The sequence below is a fragment of the Sceloporus occidentalis genome, unplaced genomic scaffold (genome assembly GCF_023333645.1).
Source record: "Sceloporus occidentalis isolate IW3139 unplaced genomic scaffold, rSceOcc1.0.p SCAF_5, whole genome shotgun sequence".
In the NCBI taxonomy this organism is placed as follows: domain Eukaryota; kingdom Metazoa; phylum Chordata; class Lepidosauria; order Squamata; family Phrynosomatidae; genus Sceloporus; species Sceloporus occidentalis.
Window position 1 is genome coordinate 99,928,815 of NW_028316985.1, and position 15,068 is coordinate 99,943,882.

The 15,068-nt window shown below is 41.4% G+C and overlaps 1 protein-coding gene across 3 annotated transcripts in view; it reads right to left on the reverse strand.

The window, feature by feature from the left end:
• Positions 1-15,068, reverse strand: part of ETV6 (ETS variant transcription factor 6) — a 170,785-nt gene that overhangs the window by 27,362 nt on the left and 128,355 nt on the right. For all 3 annotated transcript variants that reach the window (XM_089524880.1, XM_089524878.1, XM_089524881.1), the window contains 2 exons: positions 10,934-11,098; positions 1,654-1,785 (listed from right to left, as the gene is read on the reverse strand). In XM_089524880.1, coding sequence (XP_089381006.1) covers positions 1,654-1,785; positions 10,934-11,098 — 297 coding nt within the window. The remainder of the gene's footprint in view (positions 1-1,653; positions 1,786-10,933; positions 11,099-15,068) is intronic.

Here is a 15,068-nt window from a genome sequence, read left to right on the forward strand (position 1 = left end):
TGGAGGTCGCGCCAAAGCCACACTCCATTCCTAAGCACTGGAGTGCAGCTTTGGTGCAGCTTCCGGATTCTTAGGGTGCATGCATCATTTAAACAGCATACCTCCAAAGAGACCCGAAGCAGCTTTATTTTGGCAGTCTGTAACATGCCATACTCTGCTATTAATTAACAGCCCAATTATATTATTCTACATCAGTGGTTTTTCCAGGCATCCACCTTCAGAAAATCTTTGCTACTGACTTGTTTTGCTGATGAGCTCTTGAATTCTGAACATGCTGTTTGCCACAAAGGATTCTGGGTTTTTTATGTTTCAGAACAAGATATACTAGCCAGGCTTGAACTACGAGGGAACCCTGGTAACATAACAAATACTCTCCACTGACAGCACGTTATGGGGAAAGATTATTAGTGATACGGATTGCCTCTCTTTGGGAGGAAGTTTGTCCACCACTGCTGATCTTCTCATTGCAAAACTCCTGGTGAAGGTTCCTGGGGGGAAAAGGTTCTTGAAATGCAATTTAAAAATAATTGTTTCATACAGTAACATGTAGGGTGTCTTTGGAAATAAAATTTAAAAAGTACGCAACAGTGAAACACTGCCTGGGAGCAAGGGAATATTTAGGCTTAAAAGTCAGCTGACATATCGAGCTTATGAACTCACTGGTCCAGCTACTCTAATCTTGTTTATTTTAGTTTGCAGTGGCTCTTCAAAGTTTCAGAGAGAGTCCTTTCATGGCTCTGCTGCTTTCGTTCCTTTTAATTTGAACTGGGAGGGGACTGATCCTGGGGTATTTTCAGTACATGGTTTGCTACTGATCTACATCTCTTGTGTAAATGATGTTTTGCCTTTGTCAAACAGTTGCCTTAATAAGAAAGAGAAGAGCCGCACAGCATATTCCAATGATAAAAAGTCCACTATTTAACCAGAATATTTGCCTCATAGTATAATCATGCTACAATTCAAGCTACACGAAACCTAAGCTAAATTTCCCCCCAGTCCATCAGTTTTTTGTTTCTCATTGGGCAAGTGAAGTCTTATGTACCAGCTACAATAGAAACAAAACAAATCTAGCAACGTTGTTACAAATGTTGGCTTTATAGGACAACCTTGTGGCGCGTTACAGACCGCCCAAAAGCGGTCGGTCTGGCGCCAGCTCCATTAGCTGCGCCGAGAAGCCCCAGCGGCCAGACCACGAGGCTTCCCAGCGCAGCTAAAAAGGAGCGCCGAAATGGCGCTCCTTTTTGGCCCCCGGAAGTGGCGCCACGAGGTGCGAAGCGCACACTCGTGGCGTCACTTCCACCGCGCCACGTCTGGATGCTGTGCGTCCAAGACGTAAATATGGCAGCGCCCACGTGGATGGCCGCTACCATTTAGTACGCGCTCCGCACATCCTAGGGAGAGGGGCGGTTAGGAAGGTGAGAACCTTCCTAACCCTAGCATGCCCCTTTCTAACCCTAGGATGCGCGGAGCGCGTACTAAATGGCCGTGTGTAACGCACCATAGTTTATTTTAAAGGCACAATAGAGAAGCATAGTCCATTGGCCATAACGTAATGGATTAACCCCTCCTATTCCTTTCAACTGTTCTTTTTTATTCCATAACACCACAAAAAATATTAGGCAACAGTATATACAAAGAGGCATTTGTCATTACCTTCATCATGGTTTTGATGTAATATCACATCGGACTGATGGATAGAGTTCCCAGGGTGGAAGAAAGGTGAAAATAGCATATGAGAATTCCTTTGCTTCAATATATGCTGAAGAAGCTCATACAACACATCACCTGAAAGAGAAATAGTCAGCTCAAACAAATGAAAAGCTATACAAAGATACAAATAGTTGTTATCCCCAGTTTGAGCCACAACTCTTCAGCCTATAGTTGGGAGTTTACATGTGGGAATGTTGTTCCATTACAAACAAAGAAAGAAGGGCCTCCCCATAAGATCTCAAAATATGGACAGCCTCATATTGAAAAATGCATTCCTTCCGATAACCTGGACCTATGACTTTGTAGGTTATAACTAGCATGCCCTGAAAAAACATCAGCAACCAGTGGATTAGTTTTGACAAGGGGATTGTGTGTTCGCTTTAGCCAACTCTAGCTAACAATCTGGCTGCAGCTCTTTGGACCAGCTAAAGTTTCTGAACACTCTTCAAAGGCAGCTACACACAGAGTGCATTATAGTAATGTAAATGGAATGTAACTAAAATATGTATCAACTTTGACAGATCTATGGTCCAAAAGAACGAGCACTGCTGGCATACAAGACCTAAGTGTGCAAATGCTCTCTTGATCACTGCTGAAACCTGGCTTCTAGGCTCAGAGCTGAATTCAAAAGTATACCCAAATTGTGAAGCGGCATTTTCAAGAGGAATGTAACTCAATCCAGCACAAGTTGAATTCCTATTCCCTGATCTGCCTTTCATTGAAGCAGGAACACCTCTGTCTTATCTCGATTAAATTACAACTTGTTCACCCTCATCCAGCCCATTACTGATGATTGTACTGGTTTAGAACCACGACATCTTTCGTAGACTACGGTGGAAAGGAATACCAGAATTCTGTGTCATGCACATACAGATAGTACTGGACCCCAAAACTCTGGACAACCTCTCCCAGCAGTTTCATGGACTAATCAGAACCCTGATGTTGATGGCTAAGTAGCCTTTCTGGGTTAATCCTTCCAGGAAGATACAGCGTAAAACTGTGCCTCCAAGTCCCATTCCACGGTTGATATTGAAAAATTGCTAAGGGGTCCACAACAGAATAATAGGAAAGGGTATAAAATTGGACTGTAAAAATGAGGGAGTATTGGGCTGAAATGATTATTTTTTCCTAGACATACTCCACTTATCAAGTTCCTTAAATAGTTCATCCAAAGCAGTCTTTGTCCTATAGTGAGGCCTGAAACTAGATAGAAATGGATCTACATAATCTGTCTCGCCCAGAAATCATTGGAGCTGGATGATCACCACAGGCTCCAGTACCTTGCCCAATAGTAGATTATTGGAAACTGACTGTAAGTATGATGAGATCCAGGGAGGGTATGATGGAACTCTGCAAGATACTACATTACTCTACCCATTCAGCCAGCCTCTCTCTGTTCCACCCACCACCCCCTACCCCATGAACCAGGAAGGGCAAAGGTCTAAAACATGGGTGCCGGACTTAATCTTTCTAAGAAACCTGCCCACAATGTTGTGCTGTTGTTGTTGCTGTGTGCCTTCAAGTCATTTTTTTACTTATGGTGATCTGAAGGCAAACCTACCATGGAGTTTTCTTGGCAAGATTTGTTTTTGCTTTTGACTTCCTCTGAGGCTGAGAGAGTGTGACTTACAAACTTACCCACTTCTTTGGGCTGTACAAATCGAAAAGTATCCATTATCACTTTACAAGGTATTTAGCTATGCTTCCTTGGCAGCTAAAGAACTTTGGAGTAAAGCCCAGAAACTGAAAACCCTTGAATCAAGCCCGTTTCCCTCTGTGAAACTATTTGGGTCCCTGGTATCCATGAGAAACAAAACAGGTATAGGAATAGTAGTATCTTTGATAACAAACTTGCTGGCAGACCAAATTTTGGGATGTGGGCTGAAATTTCATCCATGACTCTGACATCTGAATTTAGAGAGGAAAAACTATTGGCTGAACAGGAACAGAGAGGCAGTCAATCTGAAAATATAATTTATTTTTACAGGAGCTCAGGCTACTTTGATTAAAGTGCTAAGAGCTGGCAATAACATTTCTCTAGGGGAAAAAAATAATTTAAGCCCAATACTCCCTCATCCTTACAGTCCAATTTTATAGCCTTTCCTATTTTTTAAAAAAAAAGATTATCTGGAAGGAATAGATCTGATCCATGTAACTTGGGCTGCAACTGCACTGCAGAGATAATGCAGTTTGACACCACTTTAACTGACATGGCTCAATGCTATGGGATTCTGGGATTTGTAGTTTAGTGGGGTATCAGAACTCTCTGACAGAGAAGGCTAAATATCTCACAAAACTACAGACACCAAGATTCCATAGCATTGAGCCATGGCAGTTAAAGCAGTGTCAAACTGCTTTATTCCTGCAGTGCAGACAAGGTTTTGGATACAGGAGATGGAATACTGGAGGGTAGGCCATATCCCAAGATCAAGCTGATGGTACCCCAGACTTGACAAATTATTTTGGCAGTGGAAATTTCACAAATACTTCTCTTTGACCAATACAGTAATATCACATTAAAGAATGACAATTTCCTGTCTGTCATGATGTCCCAGATCAGCTGTCCCATGGTAGGGCTCAACCTGGGAAGAAGCATTTCATCATGTGAGCCCCATCTATAATTTGAAGGCTGTAAGTTTCTCATCTCAGATAGCTATAGCTGTGAACAGTGTCCTGTTCAAGCAATAATCACATCAACTCTTCTTCTGTTGAGTTTCTACAATATCAGATTCTCAGAGCTTACTCATTACAGAAAAGAACATTGCTTGTTTTATATTTGATACAAAGAATCTTCAGACACTTAATGTAAATCATTTTTACTAATCTGATTTAATTACAAATGTATTAACTTAATATAGAGACATTACATGTTTATAAAAGAAATCTACCGGATATTGTTTTGATGTACAGCCTTTTCACTTCATTTACTTAAACATCCATAGACGATGGTGTACATTCTACTGCAGAAAGCTTGAAAACAGTTGGGCAAAAGTTGGAATCAAGGTACTGAATAACATATCACTACATTGAGATACCCACATTTAAATGACAAGGATTTCAATTTTAATTGTCCATATTAGTTGTGAATAGCACATGCATGTTTAAATGGACCAGACTTCCTGCAATGAACACAGAAGTAGTCTGTTTAAATAGTCACAATCTTCTTTCATTCATATGAATGCATGGCATAGGTAATACCACTGCACTTAAATTTTTCCCATTAAGTTTGGATAACACTCCTGCCACATTTTAAAAGATAATTATTGAATAATACCTGTCTCTAATATTTGCCTGGATTCTCCACTGAGGTGGCGGTTTGGTGAAAGTTACAGTGCACCCATTCTTTATGTGGGGGATCCGTTCCGGACCTCCCAGCGTAAAGAAAAACGCATATGCTGGAGCCTGCGGGTGCACGGCCCATTACTGGCTCCATTTCTACCTCCAGGGATTATCTGGGTGTAAGAGGCCATGAACACAACACCTGACTGTTGGAGCTGGAATGTGTAGTCTTCGATGATTGAGACTGACTCTGCCAATGAATGCTTGACCGCAAGACAAATGGAGGAGCCAGAAGCTGGGACCGAGGCTGAGGCAGTCTTAGAAGATCCTGTATCCTTGGTTGCATACTGACCAATTCTGAATGCTGAGAAGAGGGCAGTTGAGGCCTCAGGGCCTGCTGCCAAATACAACTCTCCATTCTGTCTCTCCTGAGGCATAAAGGCCACAAGTTGACACAGGAGGCAACCACATGAGCTACACCAAGGCAGAGAAGATACTTCAGGTGTCCAATCCTTTCTGGGATCCTAACACCACTGGAGATGTATTTCTCTAAGGACAGCAATGAAAATAATAATCCAAAGGGTGAGTCCAGCCATGAACACAAATGCCACAACTGCAGAAGAACTAGAGTATTCCAGGGACAAAGCAGGCCAAAGAAAGTCAATGAAATTAAAGGTAAAGCCAAAGAATGTAGTTCCTACCGATGCTGCCATAGCAGTAAAAAGGAACTAGTGGGTTTGGCAAGAAGGCCCCTATATAGGGGTGCTAGAGGTAGGTGGGGCTTCTGCAAAAATACATATGTAATGCTTTAGAAGACTGTGAAAGATGTACTGCACCTGCACAGTATAATAAATTTATGTGAGTCACAGAGACCATGGAGAAGAAACAAAAACAGCAAACCCTCAGCAAAGATACCACCTGCTTTTAAATTCATTCAAAGTGGCTGCTACCTTGAAGGAATCAGAATCATATTAAGCACACTGTTTCACAGAATCATAAAGTTGGAAGAGACCACAAGGGCCATGCAGTCCAACCCTCTGCCATGCAGGAACGCTCAATAAAAGCATCCCCAACAGATGGCTATCCAGCCTCTGCTTAAAGACCTCCAAGGAAGGAGACCCCACTACACTCCGAGGGAGTGTGTTCCACTGTCAAACAGCCCTTACTGTCAGGAGTTCTTCCTAATGTTGAGGTGGAATCTCTTTTCCTGTAGCTTGCAACCACTGCTCCATGTCCTAGTCTCTGGAGCAGCTGAAAACAAGTCAGCTCCCTCCACAGTATGACATCCCTTCAACTATTTAAACAGGGCTATCATATCACCTCTTAACCTTCTCTTCTCCAGGCTAAACATTCCCAGCTCCTTAAGTTGTTTCTCATAGGACATGGTTTCCAGACCATTCACCATTTTAGTCGCCCTCCTTTGGACACATGGCTCCAGTTTTTCAACATCCTTTTTAAATTGTGGTGCCCAGAACTGGACACAATATTCCAGGTGGAGCCTGACCAAAGCAGAATACAGTGCCACTATTACTTCCCTTGATCTAGATACTATACTTTTACTGATACAGCCTAAAATCGCATTGGCCTTGTTAGCTGCCGCATCGCACTGTTGACTCATGTTCAGCTTGTGGTCTACTTGGACTCCCAGATCCCTTTCACACATAGTCTCGTTCAGCCATGTGTCCCCCCATCCTATATCTGTGCATTTTATTTTTCCACCCTAAGTGCAGTACCTCACATTTCTCCCTGTTGAAGTTCATTTCTAGTTTATTCAGGTCATGTTGAATTTTGATCCTGTCCTCTGGGGTGTTAGCTACCCCAATTCTATCATCCAAGTTGTTGATAACAATGTTGAATAGCACTAGGCCCAGGACGGACACCTGTGGGACCCCACTGGTCACTTCTCTCCAGGATGAAAAAGAGCCATTGTTGAGCACCCTTTGGCTTCGGCCAGTCAACCAATTACAAATCCATATAACAGTTACATTGTCTAGCCCACATTTCACTAGCTTGTTTGCAAGAGTGTCATGAGGAACCCTGTCAAAAGCCTTACTGAAATCAAGATATACTATATCCACAGCATTCCCTTCATCTAACAAGCTGGTAATTTTATCAAAAAAAGAGATCAGATTTGTCTGGCATGACTTGTTTCTCTGAAACCCATGTTGACTTTTTGTGATTATGGCATTGCCTTCTAGATGTTCACAGACTCTCTGTTTAATGATCTGCTCTAGAATCTTTCCTGGTATTGATGTCAGACTAACTGGACGATAATTGTTGGGATCCTCTTTTTTCCTCTTTTTGAAGATGGGGACAACGTTTGCTCTGCTCCATTCTGCTAGGACTTCTCCTGTTCTCCAGGAGTTCTCAAAGATTATTGCCAATGGCTCCGATATTACTTTTGCCAGTTTTTTTAATACCCTTGGATGTAGTTCATCTGGTCCTGGAGACTTAAATTCATTTAGATTAACAAAATATTCCTGTACTATCTCTTTACTTATTCTGTGGTGAAATTCCCCTATTTCCTTCTCTCCATTATCCTCATGTTGAGCACCCTTTGCCTTTTCTGATAAGACTGAGGCAAAGAAAGTGTTGAGTAATTCTGCCTTTTCTCTGTCCCCTGTTAACATTTTGCCATCTTCTCCACACAGTGACCCTACCATTTCCTCCTTCTTCCTTTTGCTGCAGACATATCCAAGAAAAGCCCTTTTTGTTGTTTTTAACCTCTCTAGCAAGCCTGAGTTCATTCTGTGCTTTAGCTTTTCTGACTTTACCCCTACAGGTGCTTGCTATTTGTTTGAATTCCTCTTTGGTGATTTCTCAGTTTTTCCATTTCTTATACATGTTCCATTTTAAACTTAGCTCAGTTGAAAGTTCCTTAGTCATCCATCCTGGTTTCTTGAGACATCTCCCATTTTTCTTCCTCATTGGAACTGTTTGAAATTGTGCCTTCAGTATCTCTCCTTTGAGAAGCTCCCATCCATCCTGAACTCCCTTCTCTTTTAGTATTCCTGACCATGGGATCACTCCCAGTATTTCTCTTAGTTTACTAAAATCAGCTTTCCTAAAGTCTAGAATGCATGTCTGACTATGCCTGGCTTTTCCTTTCCATTGTATAACAAACTCCAGTAGTACATGATCACCCCCACCTAAGGATCCCACCGCTTGCACCCCATTAACTAGGTCATCCTTGTTGGTTAGGATCAGATCTAAAATAGCTGACCCCCTTGTTACCTCTTCCACCTTTTGGACAATGACATGGTCTTCCAGGCAAGCGAGGAATTTGCTAGAGCTTGAGGATTTGGCTGAGTTTGAATTCCAGCAAATATCAGGATAGTTGAAGTCACCCATCACTACTACATCCTTTCTGAGTGTGTGATCATCTGTTCTAGAAAGGCATCGTCCAATTCCTCCATCTCACTTGGGGGTCTGTAGTAGACTCTCACAATAACATCCTTGTTGTTTCCCTCCCACCCTTTTAATTTTTATCCAGATGCTCTCTACCTGGCTTCCAGAATTGATGCCCTGGATCTCTTCACTGGTGTAAATATCCCTGACATATAAGGCTATTCCTCCTCCTTTCCTGTTTTGCCTATTTCTCTTAAAAAGGTTTTACCCCTCTATTTCTACATTCCAATCATGAGACTCATCCCACCAGGTTTCAGTGATGCCTATTATATCATATTTGCTTTGTTGTACTAGCAGTTCGAGTTCATCTTCCTTGTTTTCCATGCTCTGTGCATTAGTGTAGAGACACTGAAGACAATGTGTCCCCTTCACTTGCTGCTTGTGCAAGTTTTTTTGCCTCCCACTGTTGGGTCCTTGAACTGTTTGCCTTGTTCCCTCTATGACATTTTGACTATTTTCTCCAGCCCTTTTGCCTTCCAGAATACTGTCTCCCTCCCCCACATAACTCAGTTTAAAGCCCTCCTGATCAAATTCTTGAGACTATTGGCAAAAACATTTTTGCCAACTGGCGTGAGATGCAACCCATCCCTTGCCAGAGGTCCCTCCTCATGGAACCTCAGACCATGATCCAAAAATCCAAATCGTTCTTGGTGGCACCATCTGCGGAGCCAGTTATTCACCTCTGCTATTTTCTTCTCCCTTCCTGGACCATGCCTTTCGACTGGAAGAAGAGATGAGATGACAACCTGTGCATCCATCTCTTTCAACTTCCTACCCAGAGCTTCATAGTCCTTTCTGATATTCTGAAGGCTGTGCCTTGCAGTATCATTGGTTCCCACATGAACCAAAAGAAAGGGGTGATGGTCAGTAGGCTTGACAAGTCTTGTCAGCCTCTCGGTCACATCACGGATCTTTGCCCCAGGGAGACAACACACCTCCCGAGACATCTTGTCAGGCCTGCAAACCACTGGTTCAGTGCCTCTCAGCAAGGAGTCCCCCATGACCACCACACGCCTCTCTGAGGCTTAGCAGTGGTTGTTCCCTTTGGTGGTACTCCCAGGGTGCCCTGCTCTGTCCCTGAAGTCTGTCCCTGCTGCTCTTCCTTATCATCTCTGATAACAGACCAAGATTCAAATTCATTCTGTAGCTGCAATCTCCCAGAACGTTCCCTGGTTTTCCTAGTTCTGTGTGTGATTTTCCTCCAACCATCTACTTTTGTAGTATGTGGAGTGACCTCCTCCTCCCCAGCTACCTCCTCTGTGTGTTTCCCATCCAGGACCGTCTGGTCCATTCTGGACAGGAAAACCTCTTGATTCCTAAGTTGCTGAAGTGTAGATACCAGGGCCTCCAGCTGCTGTACTTTATCTTCTAAGAGGGCTTCTAACTTGCACTTGGTGCAGGTGAAGTTCCCCATATCCCAAGGCAAGAAGACAAACATCCCACAAGTGATGCAGGTGACTGCAGCAGGTCTTTCAGTGTCCATACTGAGAATTCTTAAGGAGGCACTGAACAAGACTGTGGGCTTCCCCTGCTAAATACCAGTGTAAAGAACCCCTGCTGGCTTGGCCTTTGTCTCCAAACTCTGTTAGCGAGCTCAGTCAACTGGGACTATAATTATGAACAGAGCTCCTGGCTACTAGCTAGTTCCAAAGGCAAGTCTCTGTCTCACTTCCTCTGAGCAAGTCTCCACAAGCCCCTTAAGGGAGCAGTGAACAAAAAAGTGTAAAATTGAAGCAGATGTCCTCCAAGCACTGTGCCAAGGTGACCTTCTCCTGTGTACTCCAAACCCTCCTAGACTATAAAAAATAAAAATGAGTGTGAAAAGAAAAATTTGTCGGCCGTTTGGCATGCGCCTCCACCAGCAGTTTTGTAGAACTTCTATCTCCTCCTCTTCCCAGTGGCCAAAGGAAATTGGCCCACTTTAAAATTTTAAGCTCTTACCAAAGCAGAGTAACAAAGAAAGCAAGGCTTCCCTTTGCAAGGATATCCCAGAATGAGGTACAATGTCCTTATAGGCCAGCCAACCATAGCAGCAATGGTAACAATACCACATATATTATAACAGTGAAGAGTCTTGTGGCATCCAGTAGCAGAATCCAGCATTTCCATCTGGAAACCCAAGAAGACAGAATCTGCACATCTGTCTGATTTACTACCAGATTCCTCAACAGAAAAGACAAATGTATTTTAAAAGCTATATTGATAATAATTATTTCTGTCAATGGCATCAGGTTAAATGTAAATGCTGAAAACATTCAGATGTCATGCTAAAGCATAGTTTGGTGAGAACAAATGAATCTAGCCTCCTCCAAGACTGACATACTTCTCCAGTGAAATTGCAAGGAAGAGACTGGAACTTTTTTACCCATCCACTTTTTGCTGAAACCCAATATATGCCGTCACCCAATCCACCAAAATTTGGTTACTGTTAACCAAGTTATATTTGTTAGACCTAAACCAATTTCCAACAGGTTACAACATAAACTGAAAAAAAATATTACAGGATTCTCCCTTCTGAAGTACATAAACAACTCACCTGAATGTGGAGACCTATATCGAAAATCCTCTTTGGTAAGAAGCAAGAGTGCTTTGCCGTTCATCTCAAAAGTGTTGCTGTCAATGGTTCTCAATGAGAACTCTTTTTCAGCCCACTTCAGCCACTGGGTCACATCATCCCTGCTCCAGTAAATGGGCTGTAAGCCTGCAAACAATGGGATAATAATCACACACTGAAGAACTGGAGCATCTTGAAATCAAGATTTTCCAAAAATAGCCAGGCAGACCATGTGTCAAGACTAGAAATGGCATCAAGCTATATGCCATATAATGTAGCTATACAGTTCTCCCTCCATTATTGCGGTTTTGGAACTTGCATCCCTTGCTTATGCATGAGGAATGAATGGAGAGGGAAATAATGGGGCATGTGCCCGAGGTGCGCGCACGCTCCCGCAGTCATGCGCCTATATTCAAGCTAATGGGGCTTGAATATATGTGAAACTCCATTTTCACAAGGGAGCCCAGAACAGATCCCCAGCGAAAAAAGAGGGGAGACCGTGTATATAGAAAGAAGCACCTTCTTTCATGTGTCTGTATCAAATTGTGTGCCTTTTCATTTTCAGGGGACAGTAAAAGCTTCCCAAAGAGCAGAGGAAAAAGATTCCTCTCTTTACTTGTGTTGTGTGAGAAAATTTTTGAAATCATGAGTAAAATGTTGCAGGATACTTACTTCCATTTATAAGGAAGAGTAAAATCACATAGAGTGATGTGTCAAACCTTTCTCTTCAGCTTGTAATTTTTAAAAAATATATATTTTAATCTTTCTAAAATTATCTTTTAATTTATGGGTAGGCTTTTAAAAATATTTTTAAATTATATTTTAAAATTCCTCATGAAAATAGAAACATGAGTGGGAATCATGGTTTGCATATTTTACTTCTACTTTTGGGGTGCAATAACAATTTTAATGATAAATTAAACTGAATTCAAAATTATTTTAATATTTAAATGTGAACACACAAAATCCTGTTCTCCCTTTTCTTGTTTAGCTTTTATTTATTCTTTTAGAATTCAACAATAACAAAAAAATCAATCCCTCCCAATCCCCTCCATATTAACAATATAATTACAACATCAAATAAAATCATGTACATACATTACCAAATCATCTATACATTATCTGACCATCCATCCTTCAATCTATCCCTCCATACAACACATTATAAAAACAGAGCAACTACTTGAATTGCTGTTTCTATAATGTATTAATATTTGCACTGTCAAAAATACAGTTGATTAGTCAGGAATCCTCTCTTCCAAACCCCACATGATCTAGCTAAGGAGATCTATGCATGGAAGAATTTCCTGGATTGGAAATTGTAAGCATAAATGAAAGTATGGCTGCTATGCATTTAAACTACTTTTGACAAGATACATTATCAAGAATGTGAATATGAATGCATTTCTAAATGAACTGTAGTGCAGATAGTTCACATTTGCAACAGGAGATGAAGAACTTGGAATTAACTTGTTACTTAAAAGTTAACTGTGATCGATTCCTTTTTCCAGTAATAAGATATAACTGCATCACATTATAACTGCAATAACTCCTTTTGTTGTGTAACTAACTTTCATGTTACTTTTGCAGACTTTAAAGACATAACAGTGTTCGTCTAGATCAATATACAAAGGGATCTTGTAGCACCTTTGAGACTGAGAGAAAGAAAACTTAAGTCTACTTCATCAGATGTATCAGATCAGTTATTTTTAGTTATTGTACTATAGCCTCACTAAACATCAAGGGGAAATAGTACATGGTTCAATAGCTGCGTAGTGTTGTGTCTTATGTGAGCACACAGACTAGAGAAGCTGGCCCCAAGGTAAGCAGAACAGCAGGAAAGTACCTTGTTTGGATAAAGTAGCCACAGCATGACCCATCTGGGCTCAGAGAATGTATTCCTGAGGCCACAAGGTTTTCAGAGACGAATTTATCCCACTCACATTTCCCTTTATATGGCAAACAGGCAGTGTGTGTTTGTGTGCCTTCAAGATGTCTGTCAACTTATAGTGACCCTATGGATTTCATAGGCTTTTCTTAGGCCAAGAATACTCAGAGGTGGTTCTGCCAAGTTTCTTCTTCTAAAATATTGCCTATAGCACCTGATATTCATTGATTGACCATGCTTAGCTACCAAAATCAGACAGGATCTGGTTCCTTTAGAATATTTAGGTTACAAATAGGTGGTCCTCCTCACTTTTTAAAAGATCCCTGGTATGTGTGTACAATGCAGCAGACAGTGTTGAACTAAGGCTGAGAAAACATAGGCTAGAATCCTATGCTGGCAAAGGTAGTGATGGCACTGTTTCACTTATCAGTCTTTCTGGAAACGTTCACCTCTAGGCAGACAGACTAACAGTAAGAGACAAGAACTCACACACATTCAACAGCTGATCTGACAGTCTGCCAAAATGAAAAAGAGGTTTTCATTTTGCCTGTTTTACTGAGCAAATTACTGGCAGTCTCTGTACCTGCAATATGGGAAAGGTATAGTCATCAGACAGCAAGGAAACAGACACAACATGCTGAATAGTAGAATACTGCAAAGAGTCTGTTGCAGGAGGAAAGCAGCAGCATGGAAGAGTTACCATTAGTAACACTACTGAACATACTGATCTATCTTATTCTTTGCACAATAAAGCAAGGCACAACTTCAGAACCAGAAAAATCATTCATTTATTCATTCTCATAGCAGGGACGTGGCCTGGGTGGGTGGGTCCGGACTCCCCCTTCCGCTAGATACAACGAATGGTGCATGCTGCTGTGCTGCCGTGCCCAAGCCCCATTATAATGGTGGCACTTAGTCTGCCCCCCCTTCCCAAAATCCTGGCTATGTCCCTGCTCATAGTAACAGCACTTGCTGAGTGCTAAAAGCCAGGAAAATATGTCTATCATAATTCTGCAGGGTACAGAATAAGACTTCTAGTAAGCTTGGGAGAACTTCAGTGTCCTGCACAGCTGCATGATCTTGCCATATTACTTTACACTAATAAATTAGTGTAATAAATTAGTGGGGATAAATGATAGAAAAGTATAATGAGATAAGATAGATTTCCAGAACAGGAGAACTCATGCAAATCTGTTCAGCTTGCCTAATTTATAAATGTTACAGCATTAATTTTGTTTCTGATACAGAAAGTTGATTTTCTGGCTAAAGAACTGATTTTGTTTGTTTGTTTTGCTTAATGCACAGAATACAGACAAGCTCTGTTCAAAGCAACCTACATAGGTTACCTTGGCAACTTTTACAGGGTGAGCCACTACTATCCTCATATTGCAGGTGCAGGTTGGGAAATGGAAGTTGTAGCTGCAAGATTGCCTAAGACCATTTAGGGAGTGTAGAAGGAAAAACAAGAAAGTTGGACCTCATTCATTAACTGCAAGCAATCAAAGCAAAATTTATGGACCTTTTAAAAATGTATGCCTGTGTTTTCACATGGAGAGAAGGAAGCATGTTGAACAACTGCTTAGATTCCAAGAACATATCTGGCTAGAACTCAATAGTTTTCTAGAAACCTGGAAACAATAAAATCTACCATTGTTTTGCATCCCTTATTGAAATTACACATTGTTTTCCTTGTTGTGTTGTATTATGTCGTAAGAACATATGAGAATAGCTCTCTGATCTTTGGAAAGTCTCCACTTTCCACTGATGGTGGCTGAAACCTTATTCTACTTCAATGGAACACACTTCCCTCTTACTTTCCTATACCAAAAGTGTCCAACAGCCATCACACTTATCTTCAGTTCCTGTACACAAATGTTCTATGTGAAAGAAGTCGACAGGCACCTAGGCCTTTCCTTAGAAGACATGTTAACATGAATGGCTGCTGCTTTTTCACTGCTTATCTCATAAAATTGCTTAGCTGAATTAGACAACAAGGCCAACTAGTCTTGTCTTCAATAGTAAGCAGTCAGATGCTTGTGAAAAGCAGGAAACAAAAGGTGACAATTTTATGTTCCATATTCCTAGTACTCAGAGTTATATCGCCTCTGAGCATGGTAGGTTCATTAATTGTTGTCCTTCCATCAGAAAGCTAAAACATTTTTATTCAGACAGGCTTTTTAAAACAGAAAGTCTTTAAAGAACCAGGTGGGGATTTTGTACTGTTTCAGT